The 25,682-nt window shown below is 40.7% G+C and overlaps 1 protein-coding gene across 13 annotated transcripts in view; it reads right to left on the bottom strand.

Moving 5' to 3' along the window:
• The window catches only part of KMT2C (lysine methyltransferase 2C), a 193,635-nt gene that overhangs the window by 64,055 nt on the left and 103,898 nt on the right, over positions 1-25,682 (bottom strand). For 12 of the 13 annotated variants that reach the window (XM_064162834.1, XM_064162840.1, XM_064162835.1 and 9 more), the window contains 11 exons: positions 25,442-25,613; positions 23,522-23,636; positions 22,517-22,689; positions 21,238-21,398; positions 18,794-18,901; positions 17,795-18,522; positions 7,379-7,498; positions 4,881-4,997; positions 2,079-2,180; positions 1,490-1,594; positions 153-334 (listed from right to left, as the gene is read on the bottom strand). In XM_064162834.1, the coding sequence (XP_064018904.1) occupies positions 153-334; positions 1,490-1,594; positions 2,079-2,180; positions 4,881-4,997; positions 7,379-7,498; positions 17,795-18,522; positions 18,794-18,901; positions 21,238-21,398; positions 22,517-22,689; positions 23,522-23,636; positions 25,442-25,613 (2,083 nt within the window). The remainder of the gene's footprint in view (positions 1-152; positions 335-1,489; positions 1,595-2,078; positions 2,181-4,880; positions 4,998-7,378; positions 7,499-17,794; positions 18,523-18,793; positions 18,902-21,237; positions 21,399-22,516; positions 22,690-23,521; positions 23,637-25,441; positions 25,614-25,682) is intronic. The other variant, XM_064162845.1, reaches the window with a different exon arrangement.

The following is a 25,682-nucleotide window of genomic DNA, read 5'->3' as shown; positions in this document are numbered from 1 at the left end:
ATAACAGTTTCCAAGTTAAACTACTAAACAAATCAAGCCATTTGGAAGTATTTTGTTTGTTTCAATACACCTAACTTAAATACAGTTCAACTGACACTGCAGATTCAAAGTGTCAAAAAGAAACAAGAGAGAGGCCTCAGAACCAAACACACCATTTGCACTTCCAGCCTCCCTTTGGGACTGTCTGCAGGGGTGGATCCAAGCAGTAGGTGTGGTAGCTGATGTCGCAGTCATCGCAGAGAAGCAGCCTTCCTGGATCTGTTGCTTTCCCACAGGCTTCACACACTGTGCACTCCAGGCACCTCCAACCTTTGCTAAGCACCACTTTAGTAATCTGCAAATGGCAAGGTGAAAATAATTTGAAAACTGCTCTATGAAGTGTGATCCTTGTACAAATTAAGGTCTGGCTAGCAGAGCACAGGATGCTCTCCTGTGCACACTATCCACATCACAAGTGGCTGTTTATCTATTCTTTTTTCTGAAGCCTCAAGAAATGGGAATGGATTACACTGAAAGAAACTGTAATTATTGACAGCTGATACTAATCCAGAACGTAATTTCTCCAGGCAAACTATCACATCCAAGAAAGTACACTGCACTGGATGTACACGGTGGACAGTCTGCTCCTTGCAGGAGGAGCTGGTCCTGCAGGGATGAAGGCCACAGCTGCTTTTCATCAGGTGTGCACTAAAGCCAGGACTCAGGTCACTACAAATCCTCTACCTTCCCTAACCTGTGCTGAGGTTTGAGTCACCTGAAGCAAACAACTCATTTCTCGTAGTTAGTACATAATGTAAGGGCAGTGCATAAACACAAGGCCCAATTAGAGCTGCTTGCAATGACACATATGGCATTTTGTAAAGTACATTCAAAAGAAAGTTTGTTGCCATGTTTAAAAAAAAAATCCCACTTTTACCCAGATTCACTTAACATAATAAACAGTGAAGAGGGTACAGTGTATATGTTGCATTAAATAGCTTATTATGTACTTACTAAGTCATCTCAGAACGTTCAAATTTAATTTTCACACATTTCCTCCTAAACTAATGAATGTAAAATGTATTAATTAACCACTCCAACTGCTGTCAATTCTGACAGCCAACAGATAAATTGAATCAGCTAAACCTTATGCCCCTGGTAAATGAAGATGCAGAATATTTTTTTCTTGGTTTTTATTTCTGCTTTTATTTAGGCTTTAAGCTTATATCTCAAACTGTTATTTTAACCAACTGCTGGATAATCAGAGCTATTTATGGTTGCAAATTCACAAAAAGGTTAATTTCTCTCGAGGCAATGCATACTATAAAATGACATTTAATTAAAGTCTTTCACAAGGCACATGCAAATAATGGTCACATTAGCTGATGAATATCTAACAAGTTAATGACTCCCCTAATTACCACAAACCCAAATGCAGCACAGTGCTCTTAAAGTATGATACAAAAACAGTGCAATCGAGGACTTCTTTTTATGCAAGACAAGCACTCACCTTAATACTGACACAGTATGGATGGTAACACTGACCACATTGAGAACAGGCAAGCAACCTGCCCTCAGCACCTTGGCCAAAACTCCCACACACTACACACATATCCTGAAATGATAAAGAGCAGCAGATTTTCAGTACGTGCCAGGCACTAAGTTCTGAATCACACACAGAATCACAGAGTTAACCAGGTTGGAAAAGACCTCTAAGATCATCCAGTCCAACCTATCAGCCGGTCCTACCCAGTCAACTAGACCATGGCACTAAGTGCCTCATGCAGCCTCATCTTAAACACCTCCAGGGATGATGACTCCACCACCTCTGAGGGCAGCCCACCCCAACGGGCAATCACTCTTTCCATGAAGAACTTCTTCCTAACATCCAGTCTGAACATGCCCTGGTGCACTTTGAGACTGTGTCCTCTTGTTAGAATCATAGAATCAATCAGGTTGGAAGAGACCTCCAAGATCATGTAACTGTAAAACCCAACCAGCTTCCTCTGTAACTTAATCCCTAACAAGGCCACTCATTTACTTTTTGTCTAATTAAAAGCAGAGAAAGAAAACAAAAATGCAGTAAAAATTATCCTAACCTGATGGAGAGTGAACTTGTCGCTGTTGGAGAAGAGGACAACTGTATTATGCATTGAGTTCTCTTCTTCATCTTTGTTAGATGAAATATCCATCGTTGTGACCTATTAAAAACCCACAAAACATAAATAGCAAGCACACCACATTTTCTAGGAGGTGAGAAAAGATGCAACTTGCTCTCTAAGTACATTCATTTCTGACAGTACCAGAGAACACAAACTTTGCAAGTGCTGATTCATGCACTACGAACTTTCCCAAAAGGCTACCTTCATCAGAAATTACTGCCTTCATTCCCACTTTCACCTAAGTGCAAGCACCATCTCCATTTCAGTTTTACAGAGGTTCTCTTCCTCTTTGTTCACCTTTACACACGGCTCCATTGCACTTTAAAATGGAAATGGAAGACTGGCCTAAAATTGGTAAGCAGAAAGCGTCCCAGTGTGGCCAGTTTGCTCCGCTCCCCACACACCAACACTGAAGCTCCTGCTGAAAAAATAATTGCAGTGCCATGCTTTTGAGTATTAACTCCAACAGCAGTTGCAAAAATGTCATTTGTCCTGTTTCACCTGAAATGTGGTTTAGATAATGTTCCAGGTGTGTTAGAGGAGTAAGTAGGAGTTCTAAAGTTACAAGAGTCAAGATACCCTCCATAAGCAGTTTCTTTATGAGTTTTATCTATTTTGCCCATAAAAACTTCAAGTGAACTTAAAACAGCTGTTTTTATCTCAATGCATAAGCTCTTTCTGCAGACAGCCTCTCTCTTTTTGATCAAGATGTTGTCACTCTGACCTGTCTCTCATTAATTCAGCTTCTACAAGTCCATATAGCTTCTCAGGAAGAAAAACAAGAGAAAAAAGACTTTGGCTGTGTTCTGCCTTTCATGCAAGTCTTCCTATGCAGATTTTGCTACACAAGAATTTAAATTCACAGCCCTATTTACCCTCTGAACCAGTAGAAGTTGTATACAAAAGAACAAATTCATGCTAAAGAAATCCAACTTTGTTTTACCAGCTGTTCTCATTTTATAAGTGTGGATTATTTTAAACACAGTTTACGTCTTACAGAAGTAGTTTCATTTCAATAATAGCTTAAATATTTGACAAATCCAAACATGACTCTGGAGATAAATGTAAATATTGTTACAACAGCTCCAGGAATCTTTCTGATGCACTGCTGATGAAAATCAGCATTTACTGAGATATAGCTAAAAAGGAGGTATATTGTTAATATGTTTTAATTACTTCATGGTTGAAAGCACTGCACTGCAGCTGTAACTGCCTTATTAACCAAAAAATACCCAAAACACCTCTTGATAACATTCAGGGGAAGTTTTTCTCCTTGCATTGATTTCCACGGGTTCCACAACACTCTTAGAATTGCTTGAACAGAAAAAAAAGGCAAAACTTGAAGGACAAAAGCACTGCTATTTTGATGCTTGCTTAATGCCAGCTGTGATACAGTTTGAGTTAACCTGCAGCCTCCTTCCTCCCCGTTCTCAAGATATACCCAGACATTTCCAGATTTGTGTAGTTGTCCACAGGTCATGATCCCATGCTGAGTAAAGATCAGTTAGGGCTGAAAACACTGCCATTTCTAACACTTCTCTGGCACAAGGCTGGTCTCCTGGTACTGCTGCCTCCATCTACTCCAGCACAAGACAGCCATGTCTCTGCTCTAGAACTCTGAAGCTATTTACTTGATGAGTAATTTCTATAGGAAATTGTGGAGAGGGATGTCCATTTTGTGTCTATAGCAATTTACCCAACCCAGTGTCCTCTGTTCATGTACAAAAATGTTTAATATGCTCTATAAAACTCAGCTTCTCCTGAAGTATGAATTTATGTTTTCTAACAGAGAATCATAGAATGTTCTGGATTGGTAGGGACCTTTGACCATCACCAAATCCAACTCCACTGCAGTCAGCAGGGACATTTTCCATTAGAGGAGGTTGCCCAGTGCTCCATGCTACCCAACCTTGAATGCTTCCAAGGAAAAAAGATTAACATGACAAAACAAATGGTAAGGATGATAAAAATATGGTATAGTGTCTTTGTAAGGAACAACTCAAACTACTGAGTCTTCCAACTAGCTAGTGTAGACTGGAAGAAAAAAGAGAAGAAATTATAAAGATCTACAGAAACTGAGTGGTATGGAAAATATCAATAGGAAACAATTGCCTCTTGTATAAGAGCACTAAGGAGCAGGCAGTGAAACACCTGGCTGATGAGTTATAGAACAAAACAATGGTCAAAACATGACCTGCAGAAGTTCTTGAGAGTGAATATTCATGAAAGACAGCTCCAACGCAGGCTGCCCAAGACAAAGATAGCACTGCCTGTTGAGCAAGTCTCCAAGCCACAAGTTCTTTGAAGTGTCTCCTTCTGTAGCCCTCTTCTGTTTCTGCAGTTTTGCCCCAGCACTTAGTTTTGCTTCCATGGATAGAAGAATCTCTGGTCTGATCTGCTAGGGCTGCTGTTATATTCTTGTGCACAAGCCTCACCCTCCCCTTTTCTCCTTCCTCCAGCGAGTGCTGCCTTTATCCAACGTGTTCTTCACTCAAGGAAATGGAAGGAGTTAAGATTCTCAACAGATGTGCCATTAAGTGGCAAGAGTAGCACAAAACTGCTTCAGATTGGTTAAGTGCTTTGGTTCTTCATGACAAACATGAATAGCCAAATTTAACAAACACTTCTGCTTTTTAGTGCTCATTGGTTTTATGCAGTGTGTTAGTGCAAGAGTTCTAGTTGAGTAAAATGGTGTTACATTGCAAGACTATAATATACCTTAAAGAGAAATGTTCTTACCCCTGGAATGACTACAGTCCCAACTCCATTTTTCAGTTTTGATCTACCTCTGCCACCTCTTCCTGAAAGACCTGCACCACGTGGCCTCCGCTTCCCTGGGAATCCTGATCCACGGCCCTATGCAATTGAAGAGAACAATTAAAGTGCAACCTGAAGTTCTTTAGTTATATGGGATGCAGATGTTCAATGCAGCTAGGGAGAGACGTAAGGAAAAAGACACCCTATGATTTCAAGTGATTATGAGCACACTGAGGCATATTCATTAAGTCACTACATAAATCATTGGGAAATATCTTTAACTACTTACTTGGCATAATATGATCACCTCTATCACCAGTGAAAAAGCAGCCCAAACCAGAAATGTTTATTTTCTGCTCAGGAATAAGCAGGAATCTGATTTTTTTTTCCCTCCACAGTTGCAAAGTATCCAAAATAAACAGTCTCTCTTCCATGATTCTCTGTCTTTTCATTTTCAAACAGTCAGCTCAGAGAGACATGGGACTTTAGAAGTGTCTGGACACTTGACTACTTGCCATCATAGATGCTTTGCTTACGCTATGAAGAATCAAGAAAGAACTGCAGTTTATTAGGGCTCAATTCTGCTCCCAAAGTGGTAGGGTCTATGAAACTTTCTTAGTTCAGCAGATACAGCGAGATCTTTTTGTATTAACCACATCAGTTACACTCAGATCAACATTATCCATAACATGATGTTTTTCTTACAAAATAAACACTTGGATGCAACAGCTTATTTCCCCCTTTATTTCTTTTCTCTCTTGGTCATTTTAGATGTGGGCACGCAGTTGCTACGTTTTGTGCTCTGGAGCATTCACAGGATGCTCAACTACAACTAACTGGAAAAGCAAGTGTATCTTTAATAGCAGTCATGCATATTAATGCTATGATTTACTTGGATTGTTTAATTTTTTCCCCATGTATTTATTTCAAAATGAACCTAATGCAAAGAGGATCCCTAATCCTTCCTAATCACTTCCAGAGACAAAAGAATATATTCTCCATGTCCCCAAGTTCTGGCTGGTACACCAGACATCTTTAGAGCATGTTTTGGAGCCTCTGGTCTGTGTAGCTGACAGTAATTATGGTCTGTAGCCAAATAAGCACCTTTCCTTCTTTGAAATAAACTAGGAGATTATTTACTGTGAATTCAATTTGTGAATAATCTTCCATCCTGCCGCAGCCTGACTCCATCCACAATGCCTGTATCCTAACATCTGCTGGAAACTACTTTTAGTACCAAGGCAAAAGCATTTACTCAGTAAAACAACGTTAACAGAAGCACAAAGTTCTTTGGGGATGGTGTTGCCAACAGACACCAAGCGATGGGAGCCAGGAGTTCCCTGGATGGAAAGCAGCACTGGGGGCTCAATGTTACCAACAGTGTTTCTCAAACTTGCCAACTCCTGTTTTAAAAAAGATGAACTTTATGGTCACAATTCAAGGGGGAATTCAAACATCTCAATGGCAAAATTTTACTCGTGTCCAAATATTAATAGAAAGAGAAATTACATTCACTTACTCTTACACAATGAGGTCATGTAACAAAATGGGATTTAGGAAGTGAAAGGAAGGCTGCTACTGATGGCTGAAGTATTTATATGTACCAAACTGAAACAAAAAATATCTCAACATATATAAGGAATTAATGAATATGCACACGCAGGACACAGAAGCTGAGCTTTTCAACATGCAATCCCTTTGGCCTGCTTTGTACTTTGTTCCAGACCAGGTATCAGTATTGTTATTTTCACACAACCACTAACAGGGAAAAGCACATACTTCTGTCAATGTTAATGCTGAAAATTAATGCTTGAAGCAGCCAAAGCTAAGCTAATGTCAAATTAAAATAAAATTAGCATGAGTGTTAAAGTGAGATGAAAATAAACCATTTGGAAGCTAGAGCCGTTTCTTACTATTTCATCACTTCGCTTTTTCTGCTTTTATTTCAAAGCAGTAATTCCACTTAGCTTCTTCAGGTCTTTTTAATGGTAAATGTCACTGTGGATATAAGCTTTGGTCCATCTAATCAGGTAGGAAGGTTGTTATTTATTCCCCCACAAGCTAAAAACAATGTCACTTTGAATGCACTCTGCAAGATCTCTCCACAGCAACAAATTCAACTTCAGATCTCTGCTCCTTGCGTGCCTGCCTTACCTTACTGACACTATTAAGGATATTTTCCTTATTAGGTAATTTATTTTGACAGCTACATAAAGCCAACTACAAAAAGTGAAGCACTCAACACAGACAAAAAATTGGCAACTCTTTGCCATTTGAAAATGAGGGCAATGCCATCACTCTGTGAACTCTGGTAAGCCTACCACTTTAAACCTGAAAGCTCCAGAGTTGCAACAATCTGTCTAGGCCTTAAACAGTAACAGAATGGAAGATAATTCAGTTGTGAGATACAGGATTTCATCACTAGTCTCTACAGCAGAAAGATAGCAATGGATACATGAAAATAAATACAAATTATTTACCACTTTGATGCTCCAAATGGCACTGCCAGGAAGCTGTCTGGATTTAAAAATGTCCCGACCTTCTGAAATGTCTGGGGACCAGGAAGGTGGGCTGACTGTATTATTGGTACTCCAAGCCCCCTAGGATATGGTAGGTGAGAAAATAGATGTATAAAACTTGGCAACATAAAAAACTAAAGATTAAAAAAAAATCAAAAACACAACAACAAAAAGAAGAAGAAGAAAAAGAAAACAGCAAGCAACAAAAGCAGAATTCTGAAAAGCAAAGCACATGCAGGCATAGGCATTTCTATGTTAAGTAGTCCATTAGTTCACTGAGTGAGAGGAAGGTGGGAAATGTTTAGGTTCTCATTGGAACAGAGGCTAAAACAAATATTAACCTCCAACTGATGGTTCAGTACAACAAAATGAGTTTTATAAACAAAGCCTAGTACACAACCAAAGCAATTATAACAAATGACATCTCTCCGTTTCGTTGCACCGAATGAAGACAACAGTAGTTTGAGATGATAAGGTCCCCTCTTAGACTTCACATCACACTTTGAAAGAACAGATGGCCTTAGTCAACTTTCGAGTCTAAACTACTGACAACAACTAGCTTGAGAAGTGTGTGAAACAAAGGGAATATAAATACATCACTGGGGAAAGAAGAGAAAATCAAATAGTCATGGTGATTAACAGAGTATCTCTTTCCTACAAGCTTGCACAAACAAAGCATTACAAACCCCCACTACTAGGGTTTTTTTTTTCACCCCAGTGGTTTCACGTGACATTGTAACATCAAATCCTAGTATGCTATTACATACATGTAATAATAAACACCTGTGTGGTATACTTACACATTCTTTGTCACTAATTGATTACTACCCTGATTGATATAGTTCCCATCACGGTGAGATAGCACAGAACTCAGGCACAAGAAATATGGCAAAACAGGAAGAAAATGGCAAGAAGGATGACAATAACAAAAAAAGCTGAAGCTCCTCACACACATTAAAGCCTGTGGAAGCCTTTCTCAAACCCCAAGAAAAGGCTGCAGGAGACAACCACCATAAATAACTTCACTCTAAATTCACACATTCAAGCAGTTAAAGGATAATACTTTTTCCAATTCTAAGTTTGTGAGAGTGAAAAATAATGAATACCAAGATGGGAAGAAAAGTGTAAGTTTACCTTCTGGACAATGCCATTCAGCAGCAGAATTGCATGGACCATACGGAATAACCTCATGCATACTAATAGTCCCAACTATTCACACATGCCTAACTGCTCACATGGGCAAGCCCAGACACATTTACCCCTTTCAGTGCTGATCTATACAATAATAAGCACTAAGAAAAATGAGACAGCTTTGTAAAACCTAGGGTTTGTTCTGAAATGAAATATTCTCCATCAAGAATGTGTGGGAAACGGTTTCTTTGGAATCAACAGCTCATCAAAACACATCTCCATCTCGGACTGTAAAGAGGTATTTTGCTAACAGCTGCACTGACTGACAATAGGGCTGCCCCTCAACTCATTTCAGGCTCATGGGCAAGATGTCCCCAGTCCATGTAAGGCACAGTCAGGTTAGCTCAATCTGCTGATGAAGGTGAGTATGAGCCAACATCTTGCTTACCCTCGAGCAGATGAGGAGAAGCTCATATGACACCTTCCATTTGCAGAGCTGGGTAGGCAGCAACCTACGGCTCCTCAGACAGCTCAGAGTTCAAACTGGCACAATAGATCCAAAAGAAAACGTTTTTAAGTGACCTCAGAGCCTCACTACATGTAAAATCTGCACTTTAAAACTGCCAGCACTGTCCAGGTAGTGCAATTCATAGTGTGGACATGGTGCTAGTCCATAGAAATCTGTTTTCCCAGACTTTAGTTCTGCCCACATGGGAAAGGGAACAACACAGCTCAAAAACTTTACAACTCTAATTACACAAAGAGATAATCGGAGACACAACCTACAAACTACTTAGAAGATCACTTTTGTGTTTTCAGCTGCCCATCATTGTCTCCTCCCCGCCAAGACGTTCTGAAAAACGCTCTAGCTGAACTGGCAGTGCCAGCAGCTGCTCACCTGCACTTGGGTTTAAGTAAGCAAGTTTCATTCAACAGCTTAAATGGTAAGATTTGGCTATCCTAGTTTGTCACTTGAGTTCAGTTAGATGGTCACCATGGAGACATCTCAGAAGATTAAAAAGATCAAAAACCTCTAAAAGGGAAAAGAAGTTGAGCAGATACTTTCTGCAACTGCAAACCTAGAGACGGACAAGCGTCCCTGTTCAATCCAGGACATGAGGACAGTTATGGGCACAATCACACTGAGTCAAAACCTTCCACAGAAAGAGAGGTTTGAATACTTCTACCTAAACACCCTCCTGGAGTCACTTCACTGACATACACTTCACTTTACCTGTGCTGAACCACGCTGAGCTCCCTGAAAAGAGAAAAAGGTGCTTGTAGAGGGTAACTCTCCATACAGGATAAACGGTATCGGATTCACCCTACATGCCTCGAGAACTCTGCAGAGATTCCTAATGGAAACCTCCAGGTAACTACAGTGGATCTTTTTAACACTGCAGATACCTGCAGTTGGATGAATCTCACTCCTCAAGGTTGCAGAAGGTTTAAGTCTGAAGCCTGATTTTGTTGTTTCAAGAGTGCATTAATCACTCTTCCATTGAAACCTCCTGATTTCACTAAGCACTATCGCACTAGTTAGCCCCAACATCAGCAGGTCCGTGGCAGCAGGAGTCACCATTTGCCATGCCAGCCTTCTTTTGAATACCAAAGAACCTTTCATTTTAGCACAACACAGTGAAAATTTCCATGGAATTTCCATTACCATCTCCCTATATTTCTAAAATTCCACATGCCCAGGAAGTAATTGTTCTTACAACACTGCATCTCAAAGAAAACTGGTGTGGTATAGGGAAAAGCTTTCCATCAGTCTATAAGGGAAGCAACATGCTGGCTAAAGGTCAGAATGCAAGACCTCAAATATGCTCAAAATCAGCAACACATAGAATCATCACTGAATCAACCAGGCTGGAAGAGAGCTCCAAGCTCATCCAGTCCAACCTAGCACCCAGTCCTGTCCAATCAATCAGACCATGGCACTAAGTGCCTCATCCAGCCTTAGCTTGAACACCTCCCGGGACGGTGACTCCACCACCTCCCTGGGCAGCCCATTCCAATGCAAATCACTCTCTCTGACAACAACTTCCTCCTAACATCCAGCCTATACTTCCCCTGGCACAACTTGAGACTGTGTCCCCTTGTTCTGTTGCTGCTTGTCTGGGAGAAGAGACCAACCCCACCTGGCTACAGCCTCCCTTCAGGTAGTTGTAGACAGCAATGAGGTCTGCCCTGAGCCTCCTCTTCTGCAGGCTGCACACCCCCAGCTCCCTCAGCCTCTCCTCATAGGGTTTGTGTTCCAGACACATCTACCTACATTTACTTGGGATGTGCAAAACCATCTTCGTTTTAAGAAGATACTCTTCTCTAGTGACTGTGTATAGTCAAATAGATTAAAAAGCTAATAGAATATTAAGTCTGAATGTGAAATATTCAGTCTTCTAAAACAAAACGAACTGTATACCATTCATGAGCCATATTGTTCAGAATTAAATTAGGAACTGAATCCCAGTTTTACTGTAGATCAGAAACATTTGAATTCTTGGTCAGATAAGCTTAATTAAAAACACACACTTCGACAATGCTATGAACAAGTGAATAACATCAAAGAGATGCATTAATTGTATTTTGGCTTTTAATTAATGCCTATTGCCACACAACACTGAAGAGAAAGTTCTATTCAGTTCATTTACATCAGAACCACGGCAATAATTATGTACTGTGACAGAAACAGGAAGTTCTAATTCTCAATCATATTCTGGAGTCCTCAAAATCGAACAACACAGCTGCAAGTAAATTATAACAAAAGGAAACCCAATGTCAGCAAGGGTCAGGAGAGCTCACTAAATTACCACTGACTGTGTTTAGCTGCTTAATGCTTTATGAAATCTACTGCAAGTGCAAATGCACAAAGCTGGATTTTCAATCTAGTGTTTAATGTAATTTTAAGGCTGTGAATAAAATCTGATCTGTTCAAGATAGAGCTCCCATCACAAAAAGAAAAAAAGCAAAGCACAACAACAAAAGCCAAAACCACACCACAAAACCAAACTATAACAAAAACTAATCCTTGAAAAAAGACCCTTTTGTGATCTTTTTATTCCAACATCTGCCACTACAACAACACACTCTGTGGTACCATGTAATTGAAGACAGCCAAAGAGCCATAATACCCATAATGCTCATCCAGACTCATCATCATGGTTGGCATTGCACAGAATCACTAAATCACAGAATGTTAGGGACTGGAAGGGACCTCGAAAGCTCATCCAGTCCAACCCTCCTGCCAGGCAATGCAGGATCTCCTGTACCAGCACACACTGGAATACATCCAGGCAGGTCTTGAATATCTCCAGAGAGGGAAGCTCCACAACACCCCCAGGCTGCCTGTTCTGTCACACTCACAGGGAAAAAAAATCTTCCTTATGTTTACATGGAACTTCCTATGCCTCAACTTCCACCCAGTGCCTCTTGTGCTGTCCTTTTAGAAAATCCCTTAAGACACCTAGAAATCAGCGGTCAGCTGTCAGTCATTCCCAGAACCTTCAGGATGAGAATCCAATAGCTCTCATCACAGCCCTTCCCGTGGAATGTATTCCAGAACCACACCTGTGGTGTGACAAAACCAGTAGAAGGTTATTATTTGCTTCTGATATCATTCTACAGACTGTTCTCAACTCTTCACCTCTCAGTCTCTCAGTGCCACACTTTGTAACACTCTCCATTTACTGAGCTCACACTATGCTTCCTGGTACACAGAGCCCCAGCAAAAATAACTACTTCAAATGCATTCAATTCAGATATGTAGAATATACCTAATATCATTTCAAGCTTACCTCCACAGAAAAAAAACAGCCATTTTCTCCTCCTATAAGGAGGGGCTGAGGGAGCTGGGGGTGTGCAGCCTGCAGAAGAGGATGCTCAGGGCAGACCTCATTGCGGTCTACAGCTACCTGAAGGGAGGTTGTAGCCAGATGGGGCTGGGCTCGTCTCTCAGACAACCACAACAAGGGGACACAGTCTCAAGTTATGCCAGAGGAAGTATAGGCTGGATGTTGGGAGGAAGTTGTTGGCAGAGAGAGTGATTGGCATTGGAATGGGTTGCCCAGGGAGGTGGTGGAGTCACCATCCCAGGAGGTGTTGAAGCAAAGCCTGGATGAGGCACTCGGTGCCATGGTCTGGTTGACTGGAGAGAGCTGGGTGCTAGGTTGGACTGGATGATCTTGGAGGTCTCTTCCAACCTGCTTGGTTCCATGATTATATGATTTAAAACTAAATATAGAGCAGATTAGTCATTCATTAACTGACCTCTCTACTGTGCCTGGTGTAACTGTAGTTTATAGGCAAGGGTAAATCTGCGTAGTCCATGGAGAAGACACTGTACAGACACAACTCTGAGCACAGCACTGTAAAAAACTCCATCGTGCTGGCAGCTCCTAGTGAGTATCTCTCATCTCCCAACCACTACATTTCAGATGTATGCAAAAACCAGTTTGGCTCCACTACAGTGCAGACTAACAGAAACAGCAAAGCGACAGTCAGTGAGATGCTAAGCCTGGAGACAGAAGGTCCTCACTGGGCTGGATGCAGACTTAAGGCTCACTTGTAGTGGAAGGTATGGATAATATGCTACCCTAATAAACACTGTTGCTATGAGTGTACCTTACACTGACACAGAAAAACCACTTTCTCCAAAGTGCAATAAGCTTGTAGCAGCCAAAGCAATTCTTAGCAAGGTAAGGCAGCTACATACCGACCTAGACATAGCTCCCCTTCTGTTTGTAAGATGGATTTTCTCCTGCTGCTTCTAATCAAAGCAGTGATGTCTGCCAAAATGCTCAGGTAAAGGGGGGGTGATGACAGTAACACTGATAGAAAAGCCCTGAAACAGACTCATTATGCTTTTTAAAGCAGAATATTCTCTTCAGTTTGTGAGATAGGCTTCAGCCTGTTCAGCCCAAGAATGATGTAGTGGCGTTGCAGACACATCACGAAATCCAACTGAAAATTACTACAAGGATTCAAATACAGGAAATCACTTCAGAGCATGCATGATTTTGTATTCAGTAGGAAAACTGAGTAATTATTCAAATATATTTTTTATTATAAATTGAATTAATAGATTTTGAAGAAAGGGATAATCATTCACCCTACTGCCCAGAACAATACAGTAAAAATTGAATGAAAGCAATTCCAAATCAGAAGCTCTTTCTTCACATGGATCCCCTGGCTCCAGTGAAGCATGTGTCTAATAAAATTGAGGTGCAATATATTCTGGAGCCAGAGAGTTTTTTCCCCCCCTGTTCTCCCTCCTATGAAGTTCCCTAACTCAATTGCAATGGATTTTTAATTTTTTTTTAAACAGAAGCAGGATATTTCAAGGAAGTAAACTACATATTAAAATACTTAAATCATCTAAGAGAAAGTGAAGAATATTGCCATCTGTGGGAACTGGCTAATCTTGGCTTGTCTTCAGGGTTTGCAGAGTAATCAGACTCTTTATGAAGTATCTATTTTAGAACTGTGCAGTTCTGGACAAGCAACTAGTTCTGCAATGACAGCTCCTCTGTGCAACCAAAGAAAGCAGCTCTGGAGCTGGTGTTAGCTTCACAAAGTACAGGAGCCACAGCCTCTTTAACTCACAAAAATAACCCAGTCCTCCTCCTGTAGCTTTTCTCTCTTATTTCACTGCCTTCCTAAGACACGCTGCCAAGATCTCACCCAGCTAACATTTGCATCCCATAACCTAAGTCCTGAGCAGAGCCACACAACTGCATTATGTGGCACTTTTTAAACAGAAAGAAGCAGGCCTCAGACCCATAAAAACATCCTGCTTATGAGAAGGCAAAAACCCCTCTTCAGTGGCACCTTGAGATGAACCATGCATGGCCTGGTTTCTCCTGAACTGTGAAATCCATAACTTCCTAGAAGCAATTCTCTCTCCAGAACAGTTTGCCTCACATGTTATGGGTTTTGGATGAACGTGACCCTCTTTGGACAGACAAGCACCAAAACACTGTGGTAGGCTAAAATGTATTAAGTTAAGTTTATGCCTTTTCTTCAGTGGTGAGGACACACATGGCATGGAAAATAAGATAAAACAGCAGAAAGCATCACTTTTCTCAGCTCCCAGCATCTGCCCCATATTATTCTCTCCTTAAGGCAGAACTGGGAGAAAACATCCATTTTGAAGTGTCTGTAGAGTATGACAAGCACTAATTCTTTGATTTTATACCTGGTGAAAATCTGCTCCCTTGCCTTCAAACCTGCTCCAAAGAACTATCACGCAACAGGAAACCAAACCACATTTGTGCCTGGAGAGCACTGCGGGTAGGCAAGAGAGAAGACCAGAAGGAAGAACACAGAGCATGCCTACAAGACCTCTCTTTTGCCAATGTGTGAATCCATTTCAGAATCATTGCTTATGGAAAAAGCCATACGTAGGGCTGCTGGCACAAATATGTAGCACTTGTTCTCCTGAGAACTAAAAGAAGTATTAACAACAACAACAAAGCCACCGTTAAATATTACATAAATTGAGTAGAAGTAGATGAAATACAAAGTGTTCTTTGACAATCAAATCTATTTAGAGGCTTTGCTCCTAACCACAACTCTTGATCTGAGAAAATCTTTAAATCCCTGAATGTTTTAACAAAAAATATATATATATAAGAACCAAACAAACCCCAAACCTAAACCAATTCCTGTGTGCAACTCAAGAGTTAAAACATTTGCACACATGCCTTATCTATTGTGGATTTGTCTCATGACATCTTGCTCCAAATGGAAGCACCCACCTGTAACTGGACATTTCTAAACCTCTTATTGGCACTCCTGACTCATCTGACAGCTTCAGAGCCTCAGTGAAGGGAGAAATCAGGAAGGCAACACAGCAAGCATACAGCACCAAAGATAATTCTGTCACTATTAAATGCACATATAGATATCTCTGCAAACAGGATATATATCTTATTGCACCTCTTTACCTAGAAAAACCTAACTGCAGTAAAAAAAAAGCACTGAGTTACTCAGAATTCAGGGGAAACATGGAAACAGAAGAGTCTAATAATGAAGTTGTTTTCAGAAATTCTCCATCATCAACAAGCTGCTTCTCTTTTTTCCCCATAATGCACATTATCCACAGGTACAAAACTTGTGCCCAACATGGTAAAATCAGAAGAATCAAAAATAACTGCTGACTGATGAAGAGTCTGAAAAAATCCTCAAGCCCAAATCCTCACCAGCTCTTTAAGCTGATTTAGATTACTGATAGAAGGTGAAGAAAACAAGAGCCTGTTTTTCACTATCCAAGTATCTCTATGGGGCTTTACTTTTTTTCCTCAGTCCCTATTCAAGACAATTTTCCCCCAATTCCCACAAGGTACCAATCTGTGCTAAAACTGGATAATCAATGGAGAGTAAGAAAGCATACTGGAACCTAACCCAAAGTATGCATGAGCTCTTCTTGCCAGCAAATTGCTATTCACTTCACAAAAGTTCCAGCTTAAAAGGTGTTTAAAGTGCAAGATAAAGATAATTGAAATCAAAAGAAACCCTCGCAGTCTTCCAACATGCTTTTACAAGACAGATCATGAATTTCAGTAGCAACTTGTCCAATTCTACACTCAGTCCTACCTAGCTGCCAAGTACCTTTTATTTTAAAATAGAGTTTCAGAACTGTTGAACAGATGACATTGATTTAGCACCACAGCTAGGATTTTGTGTTACATCTGATTTATACACTGTAATTTGACTCAGTTTTATCAGCATTACTTGCACCACATATTCTACTCAGAGGTTAATGTACATAGATTATACAAACTGCTACTTTCACAGGTGATTTTGGATTTGTTCTTGCTTTAAAAGGTGTAGCTATTCTGCTACAGGCCTTCACAACTGGGAGCAACCTTCATGTTTTCCTCAGTGGGTTCTCTAGTGGTTAACTAATTGTATTGTCAGTATCATGACGCCGGTTCCCACGAAGACCAGGGGAAAACTACACTGGAAAATAGATACGACCCTTACTGGAAGGCAAAAGAAGACAAATAAACTCCTCCAACAGAAAACCTGAGGTCATTTTAGCCTGCCTAAGAAGCTCAGGCCTCTTCAATTTGCACGGTAAGTTGAGAAAATAAATGTAATTTTGAAGACACTACGAAGTACTAAGAAAAAAAATGTTGTATACGACTGCAAACAAAACCTCACAGAAACTCTGAAACTCCCCAAATTTAAATACCAGATTGGTGCCTCCATTATATACTTGCAGCCTTTTCAGAAGACTGTCTCATAGCTTTTCTTGAGAACTAGGGATTTTGACTTTTTAGGTGACAATTGTGCAAGGCACAAGAAGTTTGTTAGATTCAGAAAAGCATGCAGTCACCAGCCTAGGAGTCCCAGGCTAAAACTAAATTGCAAGGAGGATAGAACTCAACCACTCATTTGGTGCTACTTTTTGTGCAGAACTTTGCAAACACTAACCAAATCCTACAGATGGATCAACTATTATCTCCACAACCACACAACTTGAATAGAAGCAAGATTCATAGATCCACAGAACAGTTTGGATTGGAAGGGACTTTAAAGACGATCTAATTCCAACTCCCCTAGCATTGGCAGGGACATCTTCCACTAAATCAGGTTGCTCAAAGCCTTATCTCACCTGGCCTTCAACACCCCCAAGGAGAGGCATCCATGACCTCCCTGGGCAACCTGCTCCCAGTTCCTCACCACCCTTGCCGTTGAAGAAGGTGACAGAATTGAGGATTCTTTTCACTCATCAAACTTAATCCTTGCCAAACCACAACAATTTGTACCAGACAGTATTTGCTAATGTAACAAACCCATCAAATTATTTGCAAGACCATTAAAAATGTCAGTCAAGACAGTATCTGGCAGGGTGATGGAAAGAGGAGATGTTGCCTGTTTTTCTATGAAGCCAGTTTCAGAAACATTAACGCACTGTGGAAGCAGTAGCCAAGATAAATGCACATAGCAGAAAGATGACAGTTTCAAGGCCTAGTGTTATGGCTACCTGCATTTGTAGCAGATGTATTACAGAAATAACCAGCTCTCTTTTATTCTGCTCCATGTAAGAACCAAAAAACACTTGAATTCTCACAAGAGAACCTTTATCGCGACTGATCACTCAATCATTCACCACGAAATGCCTTTCCCAAAGAACCACACGTTCACCTCTGTCCTAAAACACAAGTGCATCTAATGCATTGTAAGCAAAATGGGAACTATGCTTCACAAATGAACGTTTAAGTAAATATTCCATCTGCTTACCTGTCGTGACCTGGGTCTTCCAGGAGAAAACTTGCGTTTGGTGATGGCTGGCTTGCCCATGCCAATTTTTGGAGTGACTGTTATGTAAGTCGTCGGGAGGGCGCCTCCAGCAGCGGAAGGCAGTGCTGGGGGCTGACTGTGCTGCACATCCCGTGCAGAATGCAAGTCTAATGAAACATCTGGTGAGGAAGACACATTTGTCTTGCTTATGTTAACTGATGGGGGAAGTGAGGGGTAAGTCTCAGCTGGTGATTTTATGGGTTTGTCCCCAACTGGTGAACTATGTGCAACACCTTCACTGGCAGAAGTAGTTTCCACTCCCAGAAGAGCTGGTGTTTCTGGCTTTTCATGAGTTTCTCCTTTCTCTACATCGTTTTGCACTTTGATTATTTCCAGTTGTTGCTCTACAGGGACACAAATATCTCCTTTACTTTCAGTCTCCTGTACTTCTGGCATCACAGTTATGGTCTCAGGTACTGACGACCGAGAGTCTACCGTGGATACTTCCGATACCTCCACACTACCTTCTGGCAGCTGCCTCTCTTCCACTTGTTTGTCTAACTCCTGCTGTATTACAGCTTCGACACCATCCACCACGTCCATCATTTTCTCAGTCTGACTCTCATCAGATGCTGGTGTCTTTTTAGGAGACATTTCCATTTCATCTGAATTAATTTCAACAGAGACTTCTGTTTCCAGTTCTGTTGCCTTTTCTTCTGGTGATATGCCTATAATGAAGTACAACCATATTAAAAGCTCAGTGCAAAGAAGAAAAACTTACATGAGTGTGCAGGTCAGTGAGTATACTCAGTACTCATCAAGTACACCAACTACATATCACTTTACTGAAGTGAATAAGTGAATTTAATATGTAGTTTAAAATACAATTCATAAATACCTGTCTTTGTATCTATATTTATAAGAATCTGTGGCTTTGGTTCATTATTTACTTCCCTGAAAACACAGTAGACAAAGTCAGAATGCAAAACTCTGTCTTACCTTCTGTGACACACCCAACAGCTGGTTCTTGACTGGGGCCATCACCAGTAATGGGTTCTTCCTGTGCAGCCTCTGCACCGCATTCCATTTCCATTTCATTTGTACAAGCTTAGGGAGAGGCAAAGAATTTATCAAAATGGGTATGTTTACTCTATTGCCCTGGCATCAGTATTGCTGTTGCTGACCTCTTGGCTAAAGAGAATGATATTTAAGGATATGACATGGTTAGGCAGACTATGTGGTACTCCTTAAAGATTAAGAGCCTTTTGCTCATTAACAGTGGAGCTGGTTTATACCTTTCAGACAGTGAAAAGTGTCTATACAGCAATTTTATACATCTGCTTGTGAAAACTCAATTTACACAGTCACAGACTCCTGCATTACCTGACCAACACAAAAAAGCTTTTCTAAAATCCCAGTCTGCTAAATTCAACAGAACTTGCAGCATGAAGGCTTCAAATTCTTACACAAGTACTACAACAGCTTATGGTATGGATATGATGTTCCATCTACTATCAGCAATTGGAGCACTGATTTTCAACCCACCTATTAAACAATATAAAACCTAAACTCTGTCACTTTGGAACTAGAGTACTTTAATCTGTGAGTTTTTCCAGTAAAAGGAAGGAATTCACGAGGAAAAGGCACTACTGAGTGCTTTTTTGGCTGGCAGCATCATTACAGAGCACAGAAACAGCAAACACTTCTATTTTTCCTCATGTAAAAGCTTTCTGAGTTCAGGAAATTCATTAAAATGCACCAGACAAAGGAGAACCAGAGAAAACAAAGTTTATAGCAAGCGTTAAGTCAAAAAGAACTGATCCCCCACAGATGATAGCAACAGAGAAAGCCAAACGAGTGCAGCTCAAAAAGTCTATTTAAAGTTCAAAAAGCCAAGAACTATTAGCTGGTGCTACTTTTAGCACCTAAAAACTGCTCTTAGACTCTGCCAACTTTAAAGTGATATTTTACCTTGAAGGAAATGATCATTTAGATTGGCTTCAAATCTGATTTTAATGTACAAAAGCACTCTCCTGAGTATAAAACACTACACAACCGTAGTGAGGTAATAGCTGCAGATTAATCCTAGTGGTTGAGATGACAGTCCTGTTCTTCCTTGGGGAGAAGAGTGTGCTTCTCAACTCTCCTACTAGCTAGAAATCCTAAAAGAAGTATTACTTAAAACTTTAGTCTTTCAAGTAAACATGTTACTTATTCAAAAGGGTTTTCAGTAGAAGATTGGGAGTTTTTCCAGTCTAACTCTTCGGCACTTCTTGCACATCTTCCTACAATTTCTACATACACTGCCTGAGAGTCCAACAGCCTTTACTAACCTTTCAGAACTGACCTTCAAAGGTTAAAGTCATCATTTTTTCTAATTTGTAGTGCACCTTCCCTGCCAGAGTTCTGCTCATGTACATACATTTACCTACTGTCACTGCCCTTCCTCCAGGACCAGCTTTTTCTCCACTGCTCACAAAAGGTATGCCTGTACACGCACAGGCTAACATCAAAGAGAATGACTTGCTTACACAAAACACCAGTTTGAACATACAAAACCAGAGTTTTGTTGCAGTCCAATATTTCCCCTTTCTAGTCAAAAATTACCAAGCTTTTGAAAACACAGATACCTAAGCAGCTGAGATATCAATTGCTTTTAACAAAAGATCAAAGCACAAGCATTGCTGTTTAAGCACCAAAACCACACATGGCCGTGGTAGTGCAGTTACCAGTTAGATTTTTACCTTGCTTCCAAAATTAACCACAAGCACACTTCTCATGAGAGTAGATGCTAATTAACAGTGTGAAATACACAAAGACACTCAGTTATGACTTTGTCACACAGATTCAGATCAACAGATCCAAGTTCTCTCTGTGCTTCCTTAGCCCTGCTAAGTAAATAAAGCAAAACACACCCAAATAACCCCAAACTACACTTTTCTGCAACTTCTCTTTCCACCTTTTGCTTGATTTGTCCACTTAGACAAGAATCTCTCAGAAACCAGATGACCTTGAAAAAGGACTCTGGATAAGAAGCTGTTTAGTTAAATATACCTGTCCCTTGAACATGGCCCAGTTTCCACTGCTGCATCCTACCTGGACATAGGGAAGAGAGTAAGTGCTATGAAACTGACAAGCAGTGTGAGGGAAACAGGAAAACTGGATCCCTCCAGGAACATCTACCAGCTACAGACTGGGAAGTTGGAGCTAGAAGGTTGAGAGCCACTACTGGAGTGCTTACCTGCCCATTTTTCTAATATAGAATCCCTAAGCCAAAAAGCCAGAAAACATTGAGATGGACTTGAGAAGCTGCAGCTAAATAAGGGAATGCATGAAGCCCACAGAGCAGAATGTGTTTGGTTCACATAAGATCTAGTGAGAGAGCTGCAGATATTTACATTTGATGTCTGAGGTTTGGAAATAGAAATATTACAGTTGATTACCTGTCACACTGTCAGGTTCAGCAATGAGTTCAGAAGTGTCCATTACATCACATGACTGAGTCTGATCCCCTTCTCCTTGCTTACAAAGAGTGCAGACGTAGTCTTTCAACTGAGACTCCAATTCACTACCTGGAGATCTGTCACATTCTATGTGAATCCACCTGAGGGGATTCATTTAGTGTGAGTATGATTTTAGTAATAAAAATAGAAAGTATCCTAGTAAAAATCAATCAAGAAAATAGCACTGTTTGCCATTCCTCTGAGAAAACAAACAATGCCAACCAATGCTTTAGTGCAGAGAATTGTAGAGAAATAAATATGATCCAACAGTATGTCATTAAATATGATACAACAGTATGTCAAGCAGTAAACAAATCTTAACATGAAGGCCAAAGCCGTTACTAAAGCCAACTGGACACCACAATACATATTATGATATCAAGATGTTGCACAGCAAGGTAAAACAGCACTGAATATGAAACACAGTTTACATTCTGAAAGGGCTCCCAACAGTGCTTTGGTTTTTTTTATTACTGGCATAGCAAAACACATAAAATTAAAGAGAGAACAAGTATCTGATATTTCTTTTTAACAGAGAGACCATTGCAAACAAGTCTTTAAGTTAAAGCAATGACTCCTCTAATCTGCTTAGTAAGAAAACAGATGCAATGGAAGCAGCAGCACAGATTTCTCTGTACACCTCAGAGGTAACTGCCAGTAATTGCTAAGTTTCAAATAAGACTACCTATGATTGTGCACTGCATGTAGAGATGAAGGAGGCTGAGGGAGCTGGGATTGGTTAGCCTGGAGAAGAGGAGGCTCAGGGGTGATCTTATTGCTGTCTACAACTACCTGAAGGGTGGTTGTGGCCAGGAGGAGGTTGCTCTCTTCTCTCAGGTGGCCAGCACCAGAATGAGAGGACACAGCCTCAGGCTGCGCCAGGGGAAATTTAGGCTGGAGGTGAGGAGAAAGTTCTTCACTGAGAGAGTCATTGGCCACTGGAATGGGCTGCCCGGGGAGGTGGTGGAGTCGCCATCCCTGGGGCTGTTCCAGGCAGGATTGGACGTGGCACTTGGTGCCATGGTCTGGCCTTGAGCTCTGTGGTAAAGGGTTGGACTTGATGATCTATGAGGTCTCTTCCAACCTTGATGATACTGTGATATTATAGTACTGCACATCAAACACAATCTATACTCTCCACAGAAACACATCAATGTCACACAGCTCACCATGAGCTTTAGGTATTTTAGCACAATTTAACAAACATTTGGCTTCTTACCTTTTGCACATGTGACAATGCAACATATCTTTCTGGAAGTCTTGGAGGCACAGTTTTTCACAGAAAGGACAAGATAAGTTGTCTTGCTGTTGGTAACAACTGTCACATACCAAACAATTATGGTGCCACTGACAACTTGTTCGTGTGCCACACTCAGCACATACTCTACAGCTCTAGAGATCACAAGAATCCAGTTGTTAATTATGGTATTTCACAATGTGATAGAACTGCCACTAACTGACATTTTCCTTGATTCAATTCAATTAAAGAAAATTTCTGCCCTTCATAATAATAATAAATTACCCAGGATCTGCAAATAGAGCATGAAGAGCCTCTGAACCAGCAAAAAGTGCTTCTTTGTAATACTCCTTAACCTGAAGTCTGTATTTCTTACAACAACACTTTTTCATTCCTAATTTGTTTTACTTTATAACTGCCACAAACTGACTATGAATTACATACATCTCATATACAAAGGCTCCCTTTATTATGCCAAAATCATATTTTTATCATTATTTATGTTTTTATTAATCACACAGTTCCTGATAAAACAACAAAATTACTGATAAAACAACAAACTCCTCCTGCCCTCCTCAAACGCAAAAGAACCTTTGAGCTGCAGCTCTGGTCAGCAAAAAGTAGCTGGATATGAAGAACCTTCAAATATAGACTAGATATACTACTGCCCGGGTTTTAGATTACACTTTAGTTTACATTAGATCATGAGATCAGATATCCTTAAGAGAAGGTTATCCTCTCCACTTAGATCTTAAGATTCCCTTTTCCCCTATGGGGTTGACTTACTGTCCTGTGCAGGCTGCTTCAGACAGTGCACCAACAGCTACCCTCAGAGAGCAGCTGTAGAGCCACAATCACCTACCAGAAGGATCCCTTCAGAAATTACAAGTTACATGGCAACAGCAGCCCACAATACACCTAGAATAGCATAACAAAACATGGGCCCTGGTAGTGACACCAGAATTATCCTGAAAACTATCAACTTACTTTACACTTCCAACCATTTGTTGGTACTGCATCCATAACCGGCTGTAGGCAGAAAGTGTGGTAGCCTTTGTCGCACGTATCGCACACCAGCATCTTGTTGTCTTCCCCAGAATGTCTAATGGAAACGACATTCAAATAAACCATGACCAAAAAAAACCCATTTAATGGAAAGTCTAAACAGGAAGACACACAGCTGAGCATGTGAAAACATATGAACACCACTTACAAACAGCCCCAGAGATGATGCTCTCAAATTCATACTGTAGACCACTACGCTTGCTTTAGTGAGTGCTGAGCCTGTGCAACCACTCTGAATTCCAGAAATTGGCCCACTTTCATTTTACACAGCTCTAGGCAGATTCCATGGCCTTTCTGTGCTGAAATCAGTTTAAAATCTCAAGTATGTACTTTGTTTCTTGATAAAAAGAACATGCAATTGTACTTGTTCCTACAGTTTGAAATACGAGCCATTGCCTCTGCCTGCCAGAGCTCCTACAATGTCGATCAATATGATGGCAAGAGCAAAACAAACACTAAAGGAAGAGCTTTCCAGTTTCCTACATTCCTGTAGCACAGACTTTCACCACAAATTTCAGTGATAAAATGCATCTGCATAGAATGAGACAAACAATTTGGTAATACCTAAAGGCACTGTGTTCTGCTTTACTTGTAATAAACTACAAGCTACTACTTCATTACCTGGGAGATCGGATACTTAAAAAGCAGTAAATGTTCTCTTTTTTCATGGAGATATGCTCAAAATGCTACCCTTCAACACTGGCACAAACAGGTGTGAAAGCATCACTGTTTCATCCAGTTTTCCATTAGAGGAGGTCTGCAAGCGCATGCTGCCAGCACCCAGCACAACGTGACTAAGGATACGTTTTAGAATGTGCTCCACTGTTGTAACTTTGTTGCTGGCATTTGCTGTCAGCAATGTGAGATCAGGGAATAATCCACGTTAAAGTGGGCACTTAGTGCCAAGGTCTAGTTGATCGGATAGACCTGGGTGATAGGTTGGACTGGATGATCTTAGAGGTCTCTTCCAACCTGGTTGGTTCTGTGATTCTATGAATGCTAGCAAGCACCAACTGTTCTGCTTGGAGAACAGCAAAGCACTGACTGATCAGGTACATCAGGCAGTAGCATAGGAGGTGCTTTTCCCAGCTGAAAGCTGAACAGAACTCATTTCTTTTTCAGTAAACCCTTAAAAAACACACAACCAAAAAAAGCAAAAGAACCCTGCAGTGCCCATCAGATTACGTTAAACGAGAACAAGCCTGCAAGCAGTCAGATGCTTCTAAGTGAACACTTATAATATTGTAACAATTATGTTTCTTTGATTCAGTATTTGTCTGGTGTAACAGTTCAATCATGGTCACTCATGTCACCTTTTTCCTCTGCTCAGCTAAGCCATGTTCTTGTTTTCGTAATGACTCATTAACTGCCTCTGAAGGACATTATGAAACAGAAGAGAGGGCCTAATGCAGGGGACCTACCCAGTATGGGGTACAGACACAACAAAATGCCAGCTCAGTAAGAGAACAGGCTCCCAGACTGCAAAGGCTCTACTTTAAACTAATTTGTTCATTTGGTGCATTGGTGAAAAATCCTTCTGTATAAAAGGAGGAAAAAGACCAAAGGCTTTGCTGCTCTCCCCAGTCTGCCAAGGTAAAGGTAATGCACAATGCACAAGACTTCCAGTTCAGATTCTTTACACGGCAGCTCTCAGCACAAGAGTTTGTTCAGCTATTTAACATAATATCATAGCAGACAGCTTTGAGTAAGCAATCTACACTATCAAACAAACAAACAAAACAAAACCACCAAAAAAATCCCCAGTTAGTAAAATAGGTGTTTTAAAATCACAGCACACAAGTCTCACACCCTCCTCCTTCATGTCCTGTAAGTCCCACTTACTTGCAGTTCTGGCACACTTTGCAATCAGGACACTGCCAACCTGCTCTTTTCAAAGGCGTAACTTGTATGTCCAGGCACATCCCATGATAGTGCTGGCCACAGGTAGTACAAAACAGTTGATCCAAGAGGTCTCCAGGGCTGTCGCACACTGCACAATTTGCTTCTTCCTTTGCTACAAAGAAATACTTTTTTCAGTTATCTTTTTTTTTGCAACTACAAATATTTCAATGAACCCAAAGAT

This window comes from Pogoniulus pusillus, chromosome 23 (genome assembly GCF_015220805.1).
Source record: "Pogoniulus pusillus isolate bPogPus1 chromosome 23, bPogPus1.pri, whole genome shotgun sequence".
Lineage (NCBI taxonomy): Eukaryota > Metazoa > Chordata > Aves > Piciformes > Lybiidae > Pogoniulus > Pogoniulus pusillus.
This window is presented reverse-complemented; position numbering and strand designations above follow the sequence as displayed.